General features: G+C 42.4%; 2 protein-coding genes across 3 annotated transcripts; one reads left to right on the top strand and one right to left on the bottom strand.

The window, feature by feature from the left end:
* Positions 1 to 1,392: 1,392 nt before the first annotated feature.
* nek9 (NIMA related kinase 9) lies at positions 1,393 to 9,296 on the bottom strand. Of its 2 annotated transcripts, XM_084381057.1 has the most exons (23): positions 8,845 to 9,296; positions 8,173 to 8,350; positions 8,031 to 8,086; positions 7,875 to 7,945; positions 7,653 to 7,758; positions 6,970 to 7,101; positions 6,622 to 6,732; positions 6,448 to 6,512; positions 6,276 to 6,326; positions 5,988 to 6,180; positions 5,752 to 5,896; positions 5,473 to 5,673; positions 5,259 to 5,305; positions 4,964 to 5,125; positions 4,766 to 4,874; positions 4,510 to 4,671; positions 4,199 to 4,366; positions 4,048 to 4,107; positions 3,772 to 3,959; positions 3,511 to 3,669; positions 3,295 to 3,399; positions 3,161 to 3,214; positions 1,393 to 3,064 (listed from the first exon to the last, which is right to left on the bottom strand). In XM_084381057.1, the coding sequence occupies exons 1-23, from the start codon at positions 9,028 to 9,030 to the stop codon at positions 2,885 to 2,887; spliced, it is 2,889 nt and encodes a 962-aa protein (XP_084237183.1). In that variant the 5' UTR covers positions 9,031 to 9,296; the 3' UTR covers positions 1,393 to 2,884. The 2 variants fall into 2 exon arrangements, with proteins under 2 accessions (XP_084237183.1, XP_084237184.1); XM_084381058.1 differs by lacking the exons at positions 1,393 to 3,064; positions 3,161 to 3,214 and having other exon boundaries at positions 3,314 to 3,399; positions 3,528 to 3,669.
* Positions 9,297 to 11,666: 2,370 nt separating this feature from the next.
* LOC311273815 (C-type lectin domain family 6 member A-like) lies at positions 11,667 to 13,838 on the top strand. Its single transcript, XM_084381060.1, has 6 exons — positions 11,667 to 11,882; positions 11,967 to 12,086; positions 12,228 to 12,491; positions 12,582 to 12,745; positions 12,917 to 13,062; positions 13,293 to 13,838. The coding sequence occupies exons 1-6, from the start codon at positions 11,822 to 11,824 to the stop codon at positions 13,435 to 13,437; spliced, it is 900 nt and encodes a 299-aa protein (XP_084237186.1). The 5' UTR covers positions 11,667 to 11,821; the 3' UTR covers positions 13,438 to 13,838.
* The last annotated feature ends 157 nt before the right edge of the window (positions 13,839 to 13,995 follow it).

The raw sequence follows: 13,995 nt of genomic DNA, 5'->3' as shown, positions 1-13,995 counted from the left end.
GGGCAACGCATCCTGACAGCTTGGAGTATTACTGTCAGATACTGTTCCCCCTCTGTTCAATATGAAAGGAGGCTCACACATCTTTCGAATTCACACTGCTGACTTCTTTCCCCACAACAGATAAGTCCTGTGATTTTCAGGCTGATATCATTAAATTTGACCATTTACAACAGGGGGAACGCATCCTGACAGCATGGGATGCATTATATATATATATATATATATATATATATATATCTGTAGTCGAATGTTTCATTTTTAAAATTATTTTGATGTTTTAGTTGATGTGTGAAATATTGCACATTTTGCCATTTAATTTTGTATTTATTGAATTTGAATAATAATTGTATGTTCTAAAAAGTTAGTTTAACAGAGGGGGAACAGTGTCTGACAGCATTACTCCAAGCTGTCAGGATGTGCTTTACCTGCTATAATGGAGCTGGATTCAAGACAAATATGATAAAATAGCGATTTATATTTAGCCTATAAATGAATGAGCATTCTTCCAAAAGTCCATAATATTCAAAATGAAAAGTCTCTCACAAATATAATATTTTTTATTGATAGAAATAACAGTAGTTGGTTGTGTTAATAAAGACATAAAAACACAAACACATGTGCTGTTGTCCCAGTTTAAAAATATAACTAGACAGTCATGAAATTTGGATTTCACTTCGACAATTCAACATCTTCAGATAAAACTCGCTAACAAAAGTCAGTTTTGAACCTTAGCTCTCTCCACAGTGCCTCTGTAGCACGAGCACAACAGCTCGGGGGCGAGCTTTTTGTGAACGCGCGCTTCCTTCGCCCTTCGGGCCATTTCGGAAGGGGGCGGGACTAGGGGAAACGCATCTCGACGAGGAAACAGAGCTCGATACAACACCGCCATCGGTAAGAGCAAACAAAGGCCGCTCAGCGAAGTCGCGACTCTTCTTTGCTCTGGCGCCTCAGTGGTGGAACGAACTCCCGACCAACGTCGGGACAGCAGAGTCACTCGCCATCTTCCGCAAAAGACTCAAGACTCACTTGTTCAGACTTCACCTCGACCCCGTATAGCATGACGCCCTCCCATGAACCAGTTGAATTAGAGATCCTCAGGATTCAGCACGTCATCTCAGTATTGTCAGTAGTCTTTGAACTTATTGATGTTGATCCCATATTAGATTTTCTTTTTCAGATCTCTTTTAACAGAACAGTCGAAGTTAGTTTTGACTCTTTACAAGGATAGCACATGTTGAAGGTGCACTATGTAGTTTTGGGTAAGACATAAGAGTATATTTTTTAATGCCAAAACAAACTAAATAATAGTGCACCTATGATATCAACGAATAGAAACAGCTTTGGTATATTGTAGCACACATGATAAATATTGACTGTACACTCATAACGAAATATAGCTGTTTAGTTTTATTTATGTCTTTTACACAAAGCATGAAGCAACAGTGTGACTGAGAGAAGGAGGGTTTGTACAACTGTTACATCGCCACAATATTTTGTTAACCAGTGAAAAAAATAAAGCAGATTTTTAAATGTTGTAAACACACTGTATAAAAAAAAAAATCACTTAAGGCACAGCATGGTCATATTTGCACTTATTTTGGTTTCAATAGCTTGCTAGTAAGGCACTGTATTAAACGTTTTACTGCCTGAAAATACTGCCAGCGTGATACTGTTGACATCCGACAGTTACCATAGCTATGTCAAAAGGTTTTACACACACATAAACTGTATATATATATTTGTTATAACACACAATAAACAAAACCAACGGACCTCAAACAAATAAAAAGAGAAGTTACACATTTGCTTTCCCAAATGATGTAAAATACGGTAAAACATTTCATGAAGTACCAAAGACAGTTAAAATTGTTTTTAAAAAAAGCATTAAGAAAACAATAAAAGTATAGCTGCGAGGTCAGCTATATTATAAATGCTTTAAAAACCACATTTTCCACTTTCAAAGAAAACTGTTCAAGTGTTCATACATGTCACAAAGATGATAGACCAACATGCACCAACAAGAATGCAAGAGTCAAAGAAGGCAATAAGAAAAGGTAACCAGAAGTTGTTGTTAAAAAAAAAAATGAATCAGTAGTTCTGTTTCACACAAATGCTTTTATCTCAATAAAACATGCAAATTTAAAAAATATATATTTGCATGAACATTAGAATATGTTTGTAATAGCTAACATGTATGATAAATATGGAAAAACTGTTTTATAGGCTATTCTGTATGAGGCACTTTTAAGGATATCAAATGAAACGAAAATAATACAAATAAAGTGACACATAAGAAAGTTAAGTTTTCACATTGGAGGCCGGCGCTAACAAGAGTCGCGATCGATCTGGACAACATACTGGCTGCCCACCTCTAAACCACCAAGAGGAGGAAACCTTAGGATGCGTTAGCAAACGGTCTAACCTGTTATGTGATAAATACTAATATCTGAGGCATTAAGTCTCAAGCCTCAATGGTGACATCACTTTAAGTCAACAATAATACTAACAAAATATGGATTTAACATTCACATTGCAGCGTAACACTCTGATCGCTATGACGATTGTCCCTCGCAGGTGACAAGGTCCGATGCTTCATGTTGAATCCAGCCAACATTTCAGTCCGTGGAGAAACTAGCTAGATCACTGCACACGTGTGCATATGACAGTGTGCAAGGTGTCATACAGTATTGCAGATGCAATAAATGTAAATGTAATCATGCAACTTGGTGCTCTGTCAAACATGTATACTGTAATGTAACCATTATGAACGGATGCACAAGGCTGCACCCGCGGACAAGGCCTCCACACCCCATCTAACCAGCTTGTTCAATTCAATATTTGCTAAACAGTTTTGACACTTCTCCCATGAACTGCAGGCTAAGTCTCACACGCTTGCCCCTGCAGATCGGCCCCCGTGCTTTGGGAATCCGCCTCCTCTTCCTCCTTCATCCCTGGGCATACGATCTGAGCGATGGTTCCCATTATTGTCGCATCCTGCTTCCCGTAGCGTCGAACGACCGATCGCTGCCCAGAGCCTCTCGTTCTCCTTCTTCTGCTCATCGACCTGGAGACGGCAGGAATACACGCTGTTACTCACGTACAAGGATTGAACACAGCACTGAAGCAGGCGGGCAGGCAGCTTTTGGGATAAATGTCTCACCTGCTTCTCGAGCATCTGGATCCTCATCTCTTGATGAGCGACCGTCTCTCGCAGCTGCAAAATAAGCCCTTTGTCAAATACTGTGGCAATGAGATGTACTCATAAGATGATGATTGAGTGTGCAGACTTGATACCTGTGTGACCTCGCTACTTGCTTTGCAGCATGCCCCTGAGGGTCCTTTTTTGAAGACGTCAGACTCCTCCTGTCCATTGACTCTACCACAGCTCATTCGTTTAGTCTGTGGAAATTTGAGGGAGGACGTGGTGGGTGTTTTTCACAGTATGAACAGCTGTATGTCTATTTTTTTTTATTTGTAGATCAGTGCAAAAAACAGCAATTTTGGCATTACCGATAGGCCTGGCTTACTGCTGACTGCTGCTGCCGCGGCCTTTAGCTCTTTCAGCTCCTCATAAGGTAGCGTGACGCTCTCGGAGATAGAAGAGAGCTGGTCAGGAGTGGGCAGCTCTGAGCCTTCTGGTAAAGGGATAAACTCAGCATCCTCAAGTTCCTGTCAGATGAAAACCTCCCTGAATTAAAACTGAATTTGTGAGATCACAAAATATATATATATATATATATATATACACACACACACACACAGATAACAAACCTTTCTAAGCCAGAAAGGGCAGGAGCTGTCACCAGTCTGATTTGTCGCTGACATCATCGGGGTCTCCAGGAAGCACTCCTCTGAATTATCCTCCATTGTACCCCCAAGACCCCTGTCACGACACTCCGTCTCTGTACCAGGTTCTATGTCCAGGTCCACTGTGGATGTAGATGCCTCCTGGCCCAGGCCTATAAATACACACACACAAACAATGTAGACTTGTGCGCGTAAATGTAGACTCCATACACAATTCAGTGACCAAAGAAAAGTATTCACCACTGCCAATTGATAGTCCACTGCTGTTAGAGCGAATAGTCTTGGAGTTGAGCACTTTCTCTGCAAAGAAGAAAACATCATTGTCAGCTGGCTGCTTGCATCAGTACACTGTCTACCTGCCTAGTACAAGTGTCTGGTTGTGATTACTAACCCATTATGATAATGGTGTGCCAGCCACGGCAAGAGAGGTCCGGTACATGGTGGAGGGAACCAAAGATGGGCCTTGGCATGGCGGGGCATACCTCTGAACCAAATCCTTTATCAGCAGGCATCCCAAGTCGCCCATTTCCTGCATTTCCCCATGCAAAGATGTGATTGTCTGAAAGAAACAAAAGCAGATGATGGCATATCCTCAGGACCAAATGCCTGGGGCGGTGGCTTTTAAAAAAAAAATCAAACGGCTACATTGACAGAAAATCCAAAAAAGATACATATTATTGCCACCGATGCACATGTTCTCACCCTCAGTGGCTGCAATGGTGAAGCCGTCTCCACAAGACAGTTTGGTCACTATCTTCCCTCCAAAGGGTCCAACCAGGACTTGAACACCCTGGTGTTTCTTAAAGTCCTTCACGCCCAGCTGTCCGTACTTGTTGCAACCGAAGGTGATCAGACGACCGCGTCCTGCAAAGGCAGGAACCACATGAAATAATTTCATTGAAACAGGGACAATTTTTTGCACTCACAAGAGAAATGCCAGGCTCTTTTTTTGCCGTACCGTCAATTGCAGCTGTGTGGGTCTTCCCTGGAGCTATGGCGTGGATCTTGAACCGCGACAGCTGCTTTGCCAAGGTCAGTGTGGTGATGTACGGGATCCCCTGGTAAGCCTGATGTTGTGTACATAAAAAAAGCCCATGAACCTAGCGGCATCACCCTCAGTCTTGATAATAGCCGTCCTTTGAATACAAGCCAATACCTCTCCAGGGTGGTTTTTGAGACCAGAGATTCCCTGGTTCAGCCCAAGCTTATTAAACTCATTGTTTCCACACGCTAGGACTTTTCCAGCTTCTGTCAAAAAGAAGGTTCCATCGCTGCCACATGTCACTGTAGAGATGGTGGCGCCTTTAGGGATCTCCACCTGGAAAAACCAGAACACAGAAAGTACTTTTGAAATAAACAGCTACAAATACAACCATTTATATCATATTTTGTATCTTACTAGTTCTTGACAGACAGTCACAGGTGTGCCACAACAGGGAGCAAAATCTTACTTGCATCGGAGAAGAGAAGTCATCCTCACATTCCAGTCCGAGACGCCCTGCAGCGGGAAAATAAAGTAATTTTGACTGGGAACACTTAGTATGACTGTATATTAAAAGGGCCACTATCTCCACCTGCTGGCTAGTGTTATAACAGCAAAAACAAAGTGGCCGAAGCTTCATGATATCAGGTCAAAACAACAGTAAATACAGCAAACCTATGTACCATACTCTCCGCAGCCCCAGGAGTAGATGTCCCCACTCTGAGTCAGGACCACCACATGGTTGTCTCCACACGACACCTGACGAACAGGCCGCTCCTCGAAAAACTCCAAAAGCACCGGATCCAAAATCTCCATGCCGAGCTCACCCTCCACTCCGATGCAGCCGTAATAGTCTGACCCAAACATGTACATCTGGTCCTCATCTGCAAAAGTGGCAACAGCAGAAGGTTTAAAAGTGTGTTTTTTTTCTCCTCATGTTCCAGGAGGATTTCCTCACTCACCAGTGATGCACGCTGTGAAGTCAGCTCCGCACGCCACCTGTCGGATGGCCTTCCCCTGTAGCTTCTCCACCTTCTTTGGCTGCCGGTACGAGGACTGGTCTCCGTGCCCCAGCTGGCCCACCATCTTGGCTCCGCCTTGGACGTTCTGAAGAGAAGGTTTGGAAAGTTCTTTGCAGAGAAGCACAAGAAAGACTGGATCCAGTATATCTCTCCAAGAGGAACGGATTGATACTCACAGCCCAAGTATACAGCTCCTTTTCCACTGTCACCACTGCAAAGTGACTCTCGCCTGCACACACGTGTTGGGCACTGCTGCCTCCTTTAAACATGTCCATTTTCTGGGGGGTGAACTTCCCTCCGCCCCAAAAGTACACCTCTCTTGAGCGTGTGGTCACCACAGCAACAGGAGTGTCAGTCACTGTACTCAGCCTACGGTGCAACCACAACAACAAATCATACGTACATACTGCTAAACCTTACAATCTTTAAAATGGAAACAATGAAAACTAGCGTAAACAACTTACTTTGGTCTTTTCATTGCTGAATTCAGCAGCGCAACTCGCTCTTCAAGCTCCCTAACGGAGAATTAGGGAGTTTGTCAGTGGGTGTTTTGATTTCATAGCATCTAGCATAATCTAAAATAGTTTCTTATTAAGGAAATAAAGATTACAATCATTTTCTTTTCAACCAACTTACTGCCTGTAGCAGGAGATGATTGGCTGGGCCAGAATCTGCTCGGTTGTGGGTCTGTTCGCAGGATCCTGCGAAACAAAAAGATCACAAGATGTGATGCTGCTTAGCACGCAGTATTATCTCTGGCATCAATCCATTTGTTTCATGACAATCTGAAACAATACTGCTCCCACTCACTTGATCAAGGCACTCATACACCAGTTTGATCAGTGCAGACGAATAAACATCCGAGTTCACTTCCATAGTCCAGTTGCCCTGGACTATTTTCACACAGAGGTTCAGAGGGTTCTTATGGACACAAACAGCAAAACGAATTAATTCTGGTGAGAAAAATAAATCATATTTTCTGATTAAAGGTGCAGTAAGATTGTTGAGTCTCATTCCCAGGTCATCTAATACCGACGCTTTGGGCTAACTCAACGTGTCCTCATGAGACAATCAATCCTGGTTTCTTTCTCCAGAATCACTTACTGCACCTTTAATGCTTACAATTACAACTATTTCTAGGAAGTTGACAAAACCTACCGTTGCATCAAATGTTCTTGTCAGAGTTAAGACTTCAAAAATGACACAACCCATGGCCCAGATGTCTGATTTGAAGTTGTACTTTGATCCCTGGCACAATTCTGGTGACATGTAATATGGCGTTCCCACACACTGGATTGACAGAGGAAGCAATAGTGCAAAAAAGAAGATCAGTAAAACATGAATCTCAAGCTCATGCTGAAGGAGCTATTATATAAAACTGTGCAGTGCTGTAGCTTAAATAAGGAGTATCTGCAAAGTAAACCACTGTAAGCAAACACCCTCAGCCTCATATAATCCGTGGTCGACTCTACAGTCTCCATTTTCATCATCAACAACAACAGCAGCATCCAGGGTGACGACAAAATATGAACAAAGTGTGTTTTCATCTCACCGTTTTCTCATCCTGTGCATGTGATGAGCTAGCCTACAGCTACACCTCGGTTACAACATGGCGAGTCAAAATCGAAGAAGCAATTCTATTCACTAAATTTATGTTGAGTGAGCTTTTAAATAATTAAACATCTCAAAAAAAGAGCATGCACACACCCGACACCTACATTACCACTATGCTATTAAGAGTCAGTCAAGTGAGGGGGTATAACCACTGTGTAAGACTCAATATTTACTTAATCATAGCCTGTCTGGTTAAAGATGCCAAAGGGAAGGCAATCACAACTTACAGTCTCTGCCATTGAAAACTCAGAGTCAAGCTTCTTCGCGAGGCCATAGTCGCCGAGCTTGATGAGGTCAGTCTTGGTCAGAAAAATGTTCAGAGTTTTGATATCTCTGCAAGAGAAAAATGAATGGTTTGATTACCCAGAAGAAAATCATTGTTAGACACAAAATAAAAGAAAAAGTCAGGTGAGCTGCCTGACGCCTGCAATAAGGGCTGAACATCTTACCTGTGTAAGATCCCAGCCTTGTGGATGTGGGACACCGCTGAGGCAACCTGGTACAGGTACCATATGACCACCTAAAGGAACATATCAAAAGTGAAGACGCAACAGAGAATAGCCTGTGTGGTATAAAGTTATCGCCCCGCAATGCTGCAGCCGTACCTCCTCGCTGAAAAGTTTCCCCTTCTGTTGATTGATTTTGTCGTACAGATTTCCTCCTGCGGTGAGAAGCCCGTTTAGCATTCTGTCACACATGAACAGCATTCAAACTCATCTCAAACACACCTCCAGAGTGCTGCCTTACCATTGCAATACTCCAACTCAATGAACAGGGAGTTTTTATCCATGAAGTGATTGAAGTAGGCTATGATATTATTGTGCTCCAGCATGGAGAGGATGCTTATTTCGTTCATGACATCTCTGCGCTCCTTTTCGGAGAGCGAGTTCAGGTCCACCTCCTTCCATACCACCAGAGAGTTGTCCTAGGGGAAGCCAGAGGGGACATCTCATTAAATAATGCAAGTGACAGCCACAAATTCATGTCCAGATGTGTCCCTCCAGAGTGGACGGACAAGGAAATGTCATTGGTACTGCAGAAAGTAATGCAGGACAAAGAAGCAAGGCATGGGGAAGTGATTTATCATGTTCTCACTCAAGAATTTCACACAGGGGTATTGAAACATAGGAACAATGAGCAATTCAGTCAGACACGCAGAGATCCTGCACAGTAAATCATAATAATCCACTTAGAAAAACAAGTTGTAGCACAAGACATGTCTGCTATAATTAGTATGTGTTTACAGTTCATGTCCAAGGAAAGCTCGTGAGCACCTGAGACATGTTTTCTTTCTCTCGCTCTTCTGCTGTCACAATGATGCCTCCGTTTAAAGGAACAATTTCAAGTTTTAATGAAGGCAACCGACTGTTGCATGGCCCCAGTGTGCGATCCGTGAGCCGAGACAGGCTCCCAACTTACCTCTGTTCTTCTGTACAGAGTTGCTTCACCAAACGCCCCCCTCCCGAGGATCCGGATAGGAATGTAATGCAACTTCTCCTCTTCGCCATTAAATGTGCTCGACGCTGATCGCTCACTGACCACAGACCCGCCGCCCAAATCTGAATTTAGCGAGTCGAAATGTCTCTCATAGTCCTCCAGTGACATTTCTGTTTTGAGACTTGGTTAGCCAGCGGCAGTGATGGAAATAACCCGAACAGGCCTTACGACAACTCTTTCTGAAAGACTCCACTACAAAACCGCACACACGTCCCGCATGTTACCCGCGTCGGCCGACAAACAGGGCTGTCAAAGTATTCGTGCTACTTGATGCCTCAAAGCCGCGCCAAGTAAACAATGTTAGAAAGAGACAACGGAGCGATATACGTGCAACTATACTGGTCTCGCCAGTGTCAAGCATGACACAACAAAAAATGACCAAGTTCAGCCAACTTTAGGAAGTTTCAGAATAAAAGTTCTCCCCTCGAGCGCGTTGTGGTGTGCTTTTACGATGAAGGCCAGCACAGCGCATTTCCGGTAATGGCGCGCGTCCCGGCTGCGTGTGTTGAGCTTGACTTGGCCCAAACCCGGAAACTGTCAAATTAAACTGTCTCCTTTATTCCTTATTCAATAAAGTCTTTATTGAACAAATTGATCATTGCAAACGATTTGACAGTTGGAAAGTGTTATATACTTTCAAAATCGTTGCAAAAGACAGTAAAAAAAGGGACTTTTTGCTGTTAATCTTGCATTTATGTTCTGTAGGCTAGAATTTGGCCAGTATATTCAATATATTTATGATATGCCCTTTCCTCAAAACCAAGGAATATTCTTCATAAAGTTACTCCAATATGTAACGACATTAGGCTTTGTGACAACCTCATTCTCAAGAAAAAGAATAAACCTATCATCAGTGATCATATCAGAATAATCAATAAGATCAAAGACCCATCTTTTCGACTGGAGATGATGTATATATGTAAGTTTTGGCTTACTCTTTCATATGCAAGCACCCTTACTCGTGTCTGCAAACTGAACTGTTAGATGAAGGTTTTAAAAAGTTCAAGATGATTTCACAACAAAATAACTTCGCAAGTGGCAGCAATAACAGGCAAAAAGGAAAATTACAGACAGCAATAAACAGAGAATTAAGGTATATAGATATTAATCAAGTTACAGGGCTTTGTAATTCTGCAACATTTCACACTTTTTTGTGTAGTATTATCTCTTTAGATATGCAGCAAATATAGGATTGTTTAAGAAACGACCTCTCATATTTGTTCTCCCTTCTGCTGATTAAAGACTGTTGTTTATAGACACTGAGCGCCATCTTTTGGGCTTTTAGTGAAACTACATTAATAACCCTATCATCTCAGTACCTGTTAAATATATGTATTAAATGCATTTGCATGGAGGACAATTTCTGCCAGTTAAAGGGGTTAAAAAAAAAGATGAATACTAAGCTTGATGAAAAAAACTGAAATTATGAGGTACAAATGTCAACATTTATCTTTCAATTGCAAGAGTGTCTCTGGCTTGTTAGGTAGAGCGGAGAGTGGCAGCGGTTGTCTGATATAAATGGGTTGTGCTTGTGTTTTTCTTGCAGTTGGTGAGAGATGAATCATCTTCAAGATATTCCAGTAAGTCCAGTTGCCGTCATATAATACTTGGATATACCGTGACCTGGATGGCTGCCCAGTGGCAGCCCTTCTGCAATCTGTCTGCTCTACCTAATGAACCCAGAGACACTCTCTTGCAGCGAAGAGTGACCCTGACAGGAGCAGCAGAAGACAGAGAGGCCGTAGAGGTCAGACACTACCAGAGATACTGTTTGAGTTAACAGTTGTAGCCAAGCAAAGAAAACACTACCAATGAAGCCAACCAATCAAAGATGGAGTAGGGCAGGTCTTGTGAGAACTCAGGTGGGATCCATAATAACATGATGGGATAGAGAGGGTTGTCCGGTTAACAAGGGGGACGCATTTTGGTCATTTTGCTTAACAAGCGGGTCAGCCATCTACCTCAAACTGGAGCAACCATCGTTAAACAGAGCAGGTGGTCTACAATGTCACATATCAGCCACTTGTAATGCTGTCCCTCCCTTGATGGCTTAACATCCATTTGCACCTGGAGTCAGATGACCCCAATGACTTACATGTGACCTCAACGACTTTGAAAGAGTTAACTACACCACAAGGGTTAAAAACTTTCGGCTCTTGATCAGTCAGAACTGAAGAAGCCTGCAGCAGGGGCGTAACAACATAGGGTGGCTAAGTGATTTTCCACTTGTCCACGTGGGTTTACTCCCACATAAATACAATTTGTAATGAAGTTGACTCTTTATTGTTATTGGATTTCCTTTTCAGGAGTTTACTAATGCCACACATGAAACAACAGCACAGCATTGCTGCCCCTTTTGTGTGTTCACAAAAAGGAATATTTCAGGCTTTGTTGCCTTGGTGGTAATAACTAGAAGATTAGAAGAAAGAGCCAAGGCCTTAGGCCATCTCTCTGGGTTACAACCCATGCGTAGTAGCACAATTACTCAGTTTTATTTAAAAATGCATCGTCTATGTTTGTAGGATTTCACCAGGATATAGCCATCTGAAGAAAACCTTTTAAACATTATGCCAGAGACCTGCCTTGGATCTTCATTTTTGAATGTTTGTTGTTTTCATTTTCCCCATGATACACACATTTTACCCTGACCAGGTTTTCTGTTATCTCATGTATTGGTCAACTTGACTCTCAGGAGACATTAACACATAAGAGAGAGAGAGAGAGAGAGAGAGAGAGAGAGAGAGAGAGAGAGAGAGAGAGTAAAGGGGAGTCGAGCACACACACAGTTTTGTAATATTTACAGAACTAACACAGAGCAGCCGCCTCACACAGATTAAAGTGGCCGGTTGGGGGGATTTCTGTTTTTCTAAAAGCCTGATGAACAGAGGGACATCCAGAAATGATTTCAAATGATTTCAGCACAGATGGAAACTCTTTACACCATAATCTGGAAAACAAAGGTAGGCGTTTACTATTTAAACTGTTCCTGTAATGGTTTTAAAAGATATATACTCCATTATTATCTGCTGTGTTTGTTTGTTCAGGATCTGTGTGCACAATCAAAGTCGGGTCCAGAAGTCTCCCGCTGTATCCACTGGTTATCGTTGGTTTAGGACTGCTAAACACTATTCTGCTGTTAACTGCTATTGTTATTGGGATTTACTGTGAGTACAACTATTTACCTTCCTTACCTACCTTTCTATCAATTGGGAAATATTTAAAGAAAACAGTAGGCCTAACTTGTTTTCTGAGTATCACCTAAAAGATGAATGAAAAAGTGACCCTCTTATCTCTGCTTGTCACAGGTGTTCAAGCCAGTGAGGTATCCACTCCCCACCAAATAACAATACAAGCGCTCATTGTAGAGGTGAAGCAACTTCAGGTAATGCAGACCGATGCCATCAAAGCTCAAGAGGATGCCCAACAAGCACTAAAGAAAGAGCTCGTGAGCCATCAGCAGCTGAAACTGCAGTTAGAGCAGAACAAGACCCTCAGCAACAACATTCAGACGCAGCTCGAGACACTACACGTTGAGAAAGCAACACTGCAGTCCGATACATCTGATACAGGTGAGAGGCTGCTGCATTCGTTTTTCAATGCATTTTGGAGTCAAGCATTTTGTTCTTGCAGCGACTTTAACTCAAGGTCCTCTTTAACAGAAGGAAGTTGTGGACGATGTCTGCCTGGGTGGTTTTTAGCCAACACAACTTGCTACTTCCACTCTAAATCAACATCCAATCCCTTAAAGAACTGGCATGACAGCAGGGCGGACTGTATCAGGCGGGGGGCCAATCTGACTGTGATAGATAGCTGGGAGGAGCAGGTGAGTCCATGTGAAAAGCTATAGCGCTACAGACGATATATGTGAAACCTAATGATTTATTAGACATGCTGCACTCAGCATCTCATCAGTTGCTAGCTAGACTGGCACTGCTAATACATACTGTAAAAGTATGCCTTTAATTGTGATGTTGTTTAACCTCTCCTCACCTAGCTCAATCTTCACGAGGCCCTACCAAGACTGGATCCAAGCATTCGACCATGGTGGAGCAAGCCAGGGGGAGTCTGGTTTGGCCTTACAGATATTCAGTCAGAGGGCAATTGGGTATGGTTAAACAATGTGACTCTGCAGGGTGACGGGTAAGAGCTCTAAGACTTCCTGCGCAGTGTTTCTGTGCCAAAAGACATGTATGGTGTCATGTATGGTAAATATGTATTGTATGTAATATTTTTTTTTGTGAAATTGAAAACTGTGCTTCAAAAATGAAGGTGAATCATGTTGCAATTTATGTCAAAATATTCACAGTATGACTTGTATTACCATATCATGCTGACCTAATAAGAAGAGTAAAACTTGGGTCTTGCTTTAGGTACTGGATACCAGGGGAGCCCAACGACTATGGACAGAGAGAGGACTGTGCAGCACTTATAATCATGAAAAACCCTCGGGCAGCATGGTATGATGCAGATTGCCAGGTGGAAAAGGAATGGTTATGTGAAATGGAACCCAACTAGTTGTGGAGGCTGACTTTTAGTCTGCTCAAAGACGTGTTGAAACCATCATATGAAAAGACCTGGTTGTTGTCCAGATCAGGATTTATTGTCAAAGGCTTTAGCTACATGTTCCAACAGCGCTGCACCTGCAAAGCCTTTAAAGCTAGGGTTGGTAAATTATTCTAGGAGCATGTATTGTTCTATTTGTAGAAAACCTCTTAATAATAACCTCCTTGGCAGGGATAACCTCCGAGATTGTGAACACGGTAAACATGATACCTGCTAATCATCAGCAGTTAGAGGTGTCATTGTGATGTAAGCATGGCAACATTAACACCTACTGTGCTGAAGAACAACCTCCTAGAGCTGAACTCTATGATGTAAACTTGACATACAGCATGTAAAACTGGTGCCTCACTGTGGTCTTTCTGAGTGTAATTAAAGGTTGAGTGAATGAAAAACATTTTTGTGACTGTTTACTCACTCATGTGACAGATGTTATGGTTGTCACTGAAGGGTAGAGCTTCAACAAAGTATTAAGAATCTCTTTTTCAAAGCAAGAATGAGATTTTTGGGCAG

The sequence above is a fragment of the Pagrus pagrus genome (genome assembly GCF_965226575.1).
Source record: "Pagrus pagrus genome assembly, chromosome: 18".
Classification (NCBI taxonomy): domain Eukaryota; kingdom Metazoa; phylum Chordata; class Actinopteri; order Spariformes; family Sparidae; genus Pagrus; species Pagrus pagrus.
Note: the sequence above shows the minus strand (reverse complement) of the source record. Positions and strands in the feature narration are given on the sequence as shown.

Bases quoted from the DNA above. Each gene is read 5' to 3' on its own strand.
- nek9 (XM_084381057.1), bottom strand. From the start codon at position 9,030: ATGTCACTGGAGGACTATGAGAGACATTTCGACTCGCTAAATTCAGAT. The intron at 7,759-7,874 runs GTAAGATGTTCA...TTTCTCTTGCAG, and splicing joins AAGGCTGGGATCTTACACAG to AGATATCAAAACTCTGAACA. The intron at 3,215-3,294 runs GTATCAAGTCTG...CTTATTTTGCAG, and splicing joins CAAGTAGCGAGGTCACACAG to CTGCGAGAGACGGTCGCTCA.
- LOC311273815 (XM_084381060.1), top strand. From the start codon at position 11,822: ATGATTTCAAATGATTTCAGCACAGATGGAAACTCTTTACACCATAAT. The intron at 12,087-12,227 runs GTGAGTACAACT...TGCTTGTCACAG, and splicing joins TATTGTTATTGGGATTTACT to GTGTTCAAGCCAGTGAGGTA. The intron at 12,492-12,581 runs GTGAGAGGCTGC...CCTCTTTAACAG, and splicing joins GTCCGATACATCTGATACAG to AAGGAAGTTGTGGACGATGT.